Below are 11,126 nucleotides of genomic sequence, written 5' to 3'. Positions count from 1 at the left end.
GAAATCCTAAAACAACAATAAATCATTTGTAGTTGTAATGTGGAAAAGTTCAAAGGGTATGACTACTTTTATACGTCATGCATACCTACATAAACTTTAGGTGCTTCTACTTTGTACGAAAAAACACCCGTAAAATAAACCCAACGGACATGCAAAATGATCTAAAACCCTGTGCAACAATTATTTTAAAGGCTTACCTTAGCTATGACGATGGTCACTACTGCTGTTAATCCCATTTAATTTACTTCCCAGCAATCCAACGTTTGAAGTGAGGAGAGAAACGGTCTGGACACACATGCGCCCCTCTGTCTTGATCCCCTCTGCTTACACACACTAACAAAACTGAGTGATGACCCAGCTCCACTAAGCCTGATTAGCTGTCATAATTACATTAGAACAGACATTCATGCACCCGCAGCAAGCCAATTATACAACGCTTATTCCTTCACCTCTCCAAACGACCCAATTACTTGCAAACAACCATGATTTCGCTTTGCTTGTGTTGCTGACATATTGAATGATTAACCATAGCCTTACACAAACCGAGTCCGCGTGTAAGAGGCCTGGACGGATCTGTGTGCGCTGAGGAATGTTTGCTTGATGGGGACGACTTCAGACAGAAGTTGTGAAGCTGGCATCATTTGAATTGCTTTGAAAGTTGAAATTTGCAGGATTACCTCTGGATACAGCCGCCCTCTCTGAGCAGCAACAGGAGCAACCTTGCTAATGATGTGACTATAAGCTCCACCTCCTCGTTTTTTACTCACTTCTACTTAAAAGCCTTGTTGGAATCACAGTTTATGACACAGAGGAGTCAAGTGTCAACGTCGTTTTAAGAGACAATTTATCTGTATGTCTGTTGATGTTACAAGCTACAAAATTTGCAGTGTGCATTTTCTACATCCACATCGTTGGAAAAGAAATGCAACAGTTTTGAAACTATATAAGTTTATCAATCAGACTGGTTGAACAATTAAAATCCAGGAACACAGGTTTGAATTAAAATTAAAAGGCGAACACCACAAACAGGATAATTGCCCCAAAAGGTGGTTCTCCCAGCTGTTGGGTGATACGGCGTACTTTCTTTTCTATTTAATAATACACAATGGCAGAGTGGACCCTGTTGTGTGCTTTTGTACACTTAATCTTAAATCTAAATCACTTTAAAACATGGTAAGAACCAGATAATTATGTCTTGATACTTAAAACCTTTGAATTAGAACGGGATGCACTTTCTTTTCCTGTGTCTACAGTAGGCCTACAGTGATAAATGTAATGAGATAAACCTATTAAAAAGGCTTTTAGTGCTTTTTATATCTGAACAGAAACTTTTTTTTATCATTATCTGTCATTATAGGCAGAAACGTTATTCTCACAAGTCTTAAAACTTCCTCTTGAGACTGATTAATGACGCTGAAGTTTATTTTTTCTTTCTATTCTTGATTTTATTTTCATAAACAGAAAAAGTACAAAATCCATGTAGAATTAAAAAAAGGCAAATGAGAAAATATAAGCACAATGGCCAGATTCAGACAATGTGACTAAAGATAAGCAGCAGATTTTACTTAGAACTATAAGAACCAAGGAACATACAGTATATACTGTTAGTTGTGAATGGTATATCATTAAGCAGGCAGAGAAAAAGAGCCAAAATAACAGTAGACAATAGATATCTAAAGTTTGTTGACAGGAACTCCAAAAACAAGTCAACATGGTTCTTACTGAACTAAAAGTTAAAACCAAAACAAACAAGGCTACAAAACTTAGCATTACATAAAACAAAGGATGATCATTTGGCTATTAACATATTAAAGAAAATGGTATATCAAATATAATTTATACGTTCTCAGCAATCTTTATTGGCAATACACCAAGCAAACCCTACCTATATTTGCTGACCCGTTTAAATTTATTTTATTATTAAATGTCTTTGAGATCGGACGGTCTGCTTGCCATCACCCTAATCTTTACCTCATTCAGATTCAAGTCAGGACTCTACCAGTGCCTTACTAAAACCCTAATGTTAATTTCACTCAGAAGAAACCTACAGGTAAAATTTTTATTGTTTTAAACCTAAATCTTCCAGAATTATCAACACATTTTGGGCCTGTCTGAACAGGACATGAAAGGAAGCGCAGAGTTAAAATCCTTAAGTATCCGAAAACACACAGAGGAAATGATCCGCTTTTAAAGAGCCTTTCAGAATAAAACGCCTAACTTCGTCCTTCAGCTACAGATCCTGACAAAAGAGCGTATGAGCGACAACAACGCTGGAAACAGCTTAGTGTAACAGTGGCTTTATTCAGAGCTTTTTTTGTAAAGACAGATAAATATCTCAAAGCTGGAATGTACACTAAGATAAACCGATAGGCCAGTATGTTGTTTTATTAAAGAGAAAGCAGAGTACATTACAGTGTTTGGTACACAGTACATTAAAGTCAACATTACATGTTGCTGAATAGAAAAAATAAAAAAAAAAAAACAGAGGGGGGAAATAAAGTGGGACTTCACAGCGTTGCAATGTCCCAGGTCCTGTGTTAACACTGAGAAAACACTTCCTTCCTCTTTTTGGCTGAAGCTACTTTCTGTTCGAGGACAGAAAAACTTTGCTGGTTTTAAAAAGAAAAAAACAAAGCATGCAAAAAAACAACTTCACACATAATTGAACACGGTGAAATCCGGATTCATGAGGAAGTCAATCTGCAAGATATCCATCTATGCTCACAGTGGCGTGGTTCTGCTGCAACAAAGCGTATAATGCAGCACAAAGCAGAGAATTACATAACTTTGTCTTGCAAAAAAGCAAAAAAAGACATAGATGCGTCACAAAGAGGAGCTTTACTTCATGCAATAAGGCAATGAGCAACTGTGGTTTACTATTAGCAAATCACTTAATCATCAAGCCACAGACCTACAAAAGAGGAGCGAAGTAAAATAGAAAACTATTCAGAAATTAAACAACAACAGAGGGAAATGGTGATTAACAGCTTGCGGGAGTCGACCTTTACCAAAATGCCCAAAATTCTGAAGACATTTCTTTCACTGAAATCTCTAAAAAAATAAAACTACTCACCATCAGGAAGTGAAAACGCAAGAGTGCAAAAGGAGCGACTATGCAAAAAAAAAAAAAAAGAAAGAAAGAAATTGTACTGGAAAGCAAAAACAGAGGTCGTTATAGCTGAGTTAGCTGTCCCAACAGCCTGGTTCTTTTTGTAAACATTGGTGCTAAAAGACAAAGCGGTTCTGGATTGAATGTTTGGGTCTTCGCTCACGTCCCGTGTTGACCAGCCTCCCTCTGCCGTCTAGCCCGTCCTTCTTTAGCTCTTCGACAGCTCTTTGGACAGCCAGTCCAGTCCTTCATACAGCCCGGTGCCCTGGGTGGCGCAGGTGGACTCGATGTGCCACTGTGGAGACAAAAGAGCACGACGCCGTTCAGGGGGGCCGGCCAACGCATCTCAACGCGCTCCGGGGTTAGAGCGAGCTTAACTCAAGTTACTCACGGTTCTGCTGCGAAGGCCGTGCAAGCCGAGTCTGTCCGCCAGCTCGCTGACCGATAAGGCGTTCGGAAGGTCCTGCTTATTGGCAAACACCAGCAAAACGGCGTCTCTCAGCTCGTCTTCTTGAAGCTGCGCACACAGGAGGCATTACTTATCAGACACAACAGCAGAGGTGCAGCATTCAAATCTGTTAAACATCCAAATTGGAAAATGATGTCTTGATCTGTGATCAAAAGGGGTTAATACTGAAAAATTATTTTGTTCCCCAAATTATAAAATGCATCAAAACCAAAAACTACCGCCAACTTTGGTCTATAAATGCATCAAAAACCACCATATTCACTTTGTTTTGACTTTAGAAATGAGATTTGATGTATAAATGAACAAAATCTTCTAATTCCTCCTATTTCGGTTAGTGCCACTATTAAAGAACCTGCAGGTTTTCTCTGAAGTGGCAAAGGCCTAAGGAGTCGTTCACAACTCAACATTTTCACAGGCGTACAAAGCACCCTTTTGTTTTATATAAACATAAAAGGCTGATTTTGGCAATCCCTAATTTACTGTACTGGAGATATAGAACCTATGTACATATTATAGAACCTATGTACATATGGGGCTATTGTATGACAAAATTGTTGTCATTGAACATTTTACAAAAAACTAATACATTGGATATTTATACTTGTTTTTTTAAAAGCAAATTCCATTTCCAAACAAAACACTTCTACATTTTATCACAGGCTACATATTATTGATTGGGCAGAAAACTTTATACCAATACTTTGTCCAAATATCATGCCTAGCATCACCATCTGGGGTGGTTGGTGTCAATTATAGTAGGTATTGTTGCAGCGCGTGTAGTGTTTTTTTTTTTTTTTTTTTTTTACATCTGTGGACAAGTTGTATAAAACTTCCTATTGCAATAAACGCACCAGTCACCTAGCAACCGTTGCGTTTCGAAAGCGGCCGTGCATGCGCCCTCGTTTTCTAAGGGAACCCCAGCCATTGGCTCGAGGAGTTTTTCCGAGCCGTTGTGCTGTTAAAAGTGATCAAAAATGACATGAAAACTAACCGTATTCATTTTATTTGGGACCTTTTGACAACATGCAGGAAGACGATTAAATGCAGGGTTACAGGTTTTGAAAGCAATCGAGAGAAGAGAAGATAGAGAAGCGGGGCAAAGAGCACTGAGGCGCAAAAACACGACACAGTCGGGCAGTTCAGAGACACTTCGGGGTGAGGTGTATGTGTGTATGGTGACAGATATTTCAGCCGAGCAGGTCTCATAATAGCTCTTGTGCGAAGCGGTGACTAGGAAAATGGGTTCTGTTGGGAGGGAAGGAAGAAAAAAAGAAAAAAAAAAGCCCAAATAAGCGACTTCACGTTCAAAAATAAGCCCAAAGTCGCTTATAATAAGCAGACTTGGCAACGCTTTCCGCCTCCCGTGATGACAGGTTTGCTATGACGGAGAACACCAAAGCGTGCTAAAATATGGCCCGTATTACAAGTCACTATTTTAGCAGCACACGAGACATCCAACGTTGCCCACAGCGCACGGTTTGCTTGTGAAAAGGCTCAAAATAGTGAACGACCTCGAAAGAATCAACTGATGGCAGAAAAAAAGAAAAAAAAGCATGAATGGTGCTTCATTTTCCACCTAATAGAAAGAAATGAGTCCATAGAGAACACTGAGATCAGAAAGAAAGCCAAAGCTCAGAGATGAACACATTAAGTCTTAATATTCAAATATGATCCCAGAATGCATGCCTGAACCCTTAAAGTTGGTCACTCTTTTCTTTTAATTAAGACGGCATAAATCCTTCAAAGGTATAGTAAATAGAGAAACACAGAATGTCCGGTATTCCTTCTAGTGTTCCACACAAATTATATCCATACTCCAATATTCATTTTGAGTCACTTTAGACTAAAAGGTAAAAAAAATAAAATAAAAACAACACAAAAAGCAAGATTGAGAGGACACAGTGGGAGCTGGGACCAAATCCAGAGCCATAGAGTCGCATAAAGAACCGAGCTTTTGTGAGCAGATGCCTTGGATCGCCAGTCTTACTTGGCCTCAAACATTCATCTGAGTCACTGCCATAAATACACGTGTGTTGCTGGAACAAATAGAGAATTATTATTAATGCTTTTATTGACCTCGTCTGTCAAGACGTTTAGCCTTCTGTAAACTCCCGCATCTGATAAACTGGCAGAACATCTTCCGGCAATGATAACGTCAAACAAGCGTTTCCAGTAAACTCAGAGGAATTTCTACCAGAAGGATCGTCACATTATCACATGTAACGCCACATTTTGAAAAAAAAAAAAATATATATACCATTTTGGTGAGCTCCTCTGCAGACTCGGTGACTCTTTCTCTGTCGTTACTGTCCACTACAAAGATGAGACCCTGCGAAAGAAAGAAAAAGCAGAACAACAATAAAATGAATTGCTTTACATAAGCTACCATGTTTGGATCAAATGCTAAAACATTATTAACCTCATGTTCAGTTAAGCCATTTAACTTTGCAGGAAAACATCACAAAAACGAACAACATTCATCGTCCCCCTGAACGTTTTGAAACGTGTCTCATGAAAAAGAAAATGACCGTGCTATAAATGACCGCACATTTTATTCAGATCAAGTAGAGAGAAGAAGGATGGAATAAAATAGTCGTTAGCACTTTGTTGTAACACTTATTTTCAGATTTCACCCTTTTAAACCAGGATTGTTTATCAGTTTTAAAAGGTGGACCCTCGCCCCCCCCTTCCTTTTTTCCGGTATCAATCTGAAATCAGACAAAGTTGGAACAACCATTTGTCTTTAATTTAATGTTATTTATCTTCTTTTTACCCATAAAACTTGAGTTTGGAATCCAGGAGCTTCCCAGTTCAACAACATTTCCATTTTCTTGTATTTGCTCCAGATTTTAGACACAAATGACACGGTGTGGCATTTTTGTTTGTTACTATGACCCATGTTTTTCTGTCTTCTTGAAGGACTTTAACCTTTCTGTTGTTTCAATCTGCCAATCAAAGGATTTCATGTCCAAAGGTTCATTAAGGCTGATAAGCAGATGCATTTGCATTTGAACGAGAACGTTCTACATTCATATAAATAAGTTTTAACTCGTATCAAAGTAGAACCTGACAGAACACAGGGCTGGAAGATAATTCAATAATATATAATCGACTAAGATAATATATAGATGATAAAAGAAAAGGAGAATAAAAAGTTCAATAGAATAACAGTTTTCGTTCCTTTTACATTCTATCCTATCATGTAGGTTAATATTACAGTCATTACATCCTACCAACCAATCAAACGCAGACCCAAGAATGCTCCGCCTCCAAGCCCCGCCCCCTCCAAAGAGTTCATTGAGCACGGGTTCTTTTTTTCTTTTTTAAAAACTTGCAGTTTTGGTAAAAAGTTGGTTGAATAAAGGGTTGAGTTTGAATTCCGTGTTTTGAATTTGTTGATAATTATTGATATTGAGCAATATGATTTCTGTTTTATCGATAATGCTTTTTTTCTATATCGTCCAGCCCTAACTGAACATCTTCCAGGAGCGTAACAGGAAAAGACAGAAGGAAAGAAACATAGAAAGAAAAGGGGGAGAGACATAAAGAGGAGAACAACTCAAACTGTTAAATGGTTGAGGGACTGCACTGTGATAAATCCCCTACTTCATGCTCACATAACAGGGTTCTCTCTCTGTGTGAATCCGAACCCTAGTCGCTCTCATACCTGCGTGTTCTGGAAGTAATGCCTCCAGAGAGGTCTGATCTTGTCCTGGCCGCCCACATCCCAAACCGTGAAGCTGATGTTTTTATATTCTACCGTCTCCACGTTGAAACCTTTCGCAAAAAAGGAGATAGATCAAAAAGGTTAACATCATAAACAGTGACGTGCCACAAAAAAAAAAAAAAAAAAACAATCACATTTGCGATAAATGTCTCACCTATGGTTGGGATAGTGGTCACAATTTCACCGAGCTTCAGTTTGTACAGGATCGTCGTTTTTCCAGCAGCATCAAGTCCGACTGAGGAAAGTAGACAGAACGTGACGAGTTATTAAAGGAAGAGCTCATAATCGTCACAGGAGACGAAACGCAGTATGGCTGTACAAAGCCAGTGCAGATATTTTCTGGCCCAATCAGAAAAGACAACAACTATTTAAATGGAAGTAATACTTTTTTGTGCCATTTACTAACAAAGCTAAACACAGATTTGCTTTCACAGATAAAAATACAACAGCACAAGCTCCATTTTAAGATATGCTCCACTGGAAAAAAAGCCATTATCTTTTTCTTCACACTAACAAAAAAATATTTTCTGTATTATACCCCATTTAAAAAAAAAAAAAACATGGCCAGTCGAGGTTAAGAAACTAAAGGGGTTCCCCCATCCCTTTTCAAAGCTACAATTGTTGAATAAAAAGTAAAAGGAATACCAGATTACCAGGACACTTCTCACTCAACGTTGTACTGTGAGAATCTCACAGCCAATTTCTAGTTTAAAAGACGGATTTTTTTTTTTTTTTTTTTAAACAATGGTTCTCAATTTGTGGTTTGCTTTTCTACCTTGACCAGAGATGCTTTACGTACTCTCGAGTTAGTGTTTCACACAGGAAGACCACTAATAGCGCACCTACCTCCGTTTCCTGTGTGAATAACCACTGGATTCTTAGTAAATCACTGCCTAATTCAAGCTCGATGACGGTTTAATGGGTCATGGGTGACTATTTTCTTCTGGATCCCACTATTATAAACTTTTATGCTAAATTAAACTAAGCAAACATGCAGAGAGATCTCTGTTACAGGAAGGACACAAACCTTTTCACAGCACCTACTGAACCATCTTGTTAAGTTGGGGCTCCATCCGAATAGCCTTTAATAATAGCTTCTAGCTCCTGTTCCTTGACCTTTCATGGGGGCAACAGTAAGAACTCTATCGTGGGTAGGAAAGGAATTTCGGACTGCCGTGCCAAGTTCGGACATCCTTTAACTCCGACGTCATCACGTGACAGAAACGCACATGGATGACGCGAGTGAAATGCAGGCCTACGTCCTTCCGGAAAATGAACTACAAAGTGCGCGGACATTTTCATTAATTTCCGTAAGGTGCGTTGTGCTTATACGTCATGTCACGCAAATGATTGTGGGATTCCTTATAGCTCCTTAGTGTCGGTAAGGAACATCACGAGGTTCCTAAGCTAAAGAAGCTATAAGAGGAAGCATACAGGCTCCTTTTTTCAAACTCCTTCTATTCGGATAGCGCTTATAATGGCAACCACTGACGCACTTCCACTTTGGCTAGAGTCCTAACCCAATAAGGGTATTCGGATGGAGCCTAAGTGAGCTGTGTAAGGCGGCCATATTGGATTGTTAGGTTGGGGTTGGTGAGAAACTGACAACTTACTTGCTCAGAATTCCAACCTTTAGGAAACATTTTGTTTAATTCTTCCGACTACAACCATGGTAATTTAAATTTCTGCGAGAAAAAGTTAATGTAATTTGTAAACAGGTTTCAAATCCCCTCCCCCCTTGTTTGATAGGATGACAAAGTAGCCAAGTTCAAGTGCTGCTGGCTGGACCGCAGCCTTTAAACACCTACCACAGAGGTGGTGCTCGAAACACTTGCTATTTGTTAAGGTGTTATTTGTTGTAAAAACAAAAACAAAAAGTGAGAGGCAATGTAGTATTTTTTTCTTCAAATGTGTCGTTATTGTCAATAACTGAAAACCACGATAATGCAACAAAAAAGCTATTTATCTAATGTGGCAAATAAATCCTTGATAAGCCGTTCAAAAATTTAAGTAAATGCACGTATAGAAACACTTGTATCATCATCATTATATTGGAAATTGTATCTTTTAGACAAATAGAAGACCAAAGAGCCCTTCATTAAAGCTCCACAAACTTTAACAGGAAAAACGTATTTAAAGTCTCACTTTTAGTGACCTCCGCCGGCCGTTTTTTGTTTCTATTATTCATCATTATTTATTTATACACCAACTTAAGGGGATTTTATCAGCCATATATCTTTTTTTTTTTTAAGTCGTACGTTACTTTTTATTTACATAATTCCCCGAAGGAGGCCACATTTAATCTATGGTGCCAAACGTTTTAACCAATAAACGTCGTTTTTGGGTGGAATATTAATTTTCTTTCCTGGAAACAAAGCGCACCCTGCCTTGTACACGTTTTTTTAGTCGCCCTGAACCTTTTAACAGCACTTCTGAACTCACGTCGTCTCTGCTAGCGATGCTAGCTGCCGTTAGCCAAACAAAACTTTCACTCACCCATCAAAATCCTCATCTGTTTCTTCCCAAACAGCCGCCCGAAGATGGACGAGATGGTGAGCCCCATGGCTGCCCGAGGGATGTTTCACTGGATAAAACTAGAGCTGATTTTTTGTTGTATTTTTACCCACGACAACTGCAAAGGCGAAATCTTTTTCAAACTGGTCCGGGGGGGAGGGAAGTTAACAGTGATTTCAGTCCAGACTGCCACGTCCGGTGTAAACGTGGAAGGCGCAGCGTCATCAGCCTGAACCAGCGTTATCTGTCCACACAGGCAGACAAACTTCGGCTTATTACATATATTTTTTGAGTGTTCCTTCGACAAAAACTGTTTTTTTTTTCATGTGCAAATAATTGGTTGAAAGTATAAAAGGGATTTCAAGCCTCAAGAAGTCGTTAAACAATTTTAATGTGTATCGCTACTCAAGTACGCGCCCCCTGTCACAGTTATTGAAACACCACTAGATGTCGCTGTTGCACAGAATGTCCAGCTGTGCAGTGCAAACCTCGCTTTATTTACGTTTTATATAAATATATTAAATATATATTGGTATGTATTTGTGAAAGGGACAATGCATATTCATAAGTATGCGAGATTATAGCCAAAGCTAATATCCATCACTAGACCCTCTGTGGTCAAAGCTAATTACACAAAACAACAAACAAGAGAGGAATATCTAAAAATGTTAAAAACAGACACACACACACACACACACACACACACACACACACACACATATATATATATATATATATATATATATATATATATATATATATATATATATATATATATATATATATATATATGCCTTTCTTGTCCCACGATGGGGATATTCAGGCGTGACAGTGGCACAAATACACCTAGACAGAAGACACCAGACTTGCAGACTAGATTGAATAATATGAATAAAAAGCTAGTTTTAAAGTTAAACTATAAAGCTGAAGAGAAAGAACTCATCAGAAAGGGGGGGGGGGGGGATTCTGCACAATTATTAATAGATAATACAGCATATTCAGGTTAATATATATATATATATATATATATATATATATATATATATATATATATATATATAATGAAAAATGTGCTCATTAATGTATCACAAAATCTACTGAAATTTCCACATGGTAATGTCATACATATTATAACAGTTAACTGAACTGCCAGTTGTGTGAAACTGACATTAATCTAACTTCATAAAAATGCACGCTTGAAAAAGATCAGTCTGTTACGTTTCTAAACCCTTTACATATTTACAATGGTAAAAGCAAATATATATGCAATGATATATTACTATATATTTCTAAATATATATCAGAAT

The 11,126-nt window shown here is 38.1% G+C and overlaps 2 protein-coding genes across 2 annotated transcripts in view; both read right to left on the bottom strand.

Annotated features, from left to right (window-relative positions):
• zgc:77752 (PTP_PTPDC1 domain-containing protein) overlaps window positions 1-322 on the bottom strand; it is a 12,216-nt gene extending 11,894 nt beyond the window's left edge. Inside the window, exon 1 of the mRNA XM_036150670.1 lies at window positions 198-322. The gene's annotated coding sequence lies outside the window, so the exon portion shown is untranslated. The remainder of the gene's footprint in view (window positions 1-197) is intronic.
• Window positions 323-2,281: 1,959 nt separating this feature from the next.
• Window positions 2,282-10,007, bottom strand: LOC105920432 (ADP-ribosylation factor 5). The gene is made up of 6 exons (XM_036150661.1): window positions 9,802-10,007; window positions 7,460-7,540; window positions 7,246-7,355; window positions 5,836-5,907; window positions 3,501-3,626; window positions 2,282-3,404 (listed from the first exon to the last, which is right to left on the bottom strand). Exons 1-6 carry the CDS (start codon window positions 9,866-9,868, stop codon window positions 3,318-3,320), a joined length of 543 nt encoding a protein of 180 aa, XP_036006554.1. The 5' UTR covers window positions 9,869-10,007; the 3' UTR covers window positions 2,282-3,317.
• Between the last annotated feature and the right edge of the window lie 1,119 nt (window positions 10,008-11,126).

This window comes from Fundulus heteroclitus, chromosome 2 (genome assembly GCF_011125445.2).
Source record: "Fundulus heteroclitus isolate FHET01 chromosome 2, MU-UCD_Fhet_4.1, whole genome shotgun sequence".
Classification (NCBI taxonomy): domain Eukaryota; kingdom Metazoa; phylum Chordata; class Actinopteri; order Cyprinodontiformes; family Fundulidae; genus Fundulus; species Fundulus heteroclitus.
The sequence above is the reverse complement of the archived record's forward strand: the minus strand, read 5'-3'. Positions and strand labels throughout refer to the sequence as shown.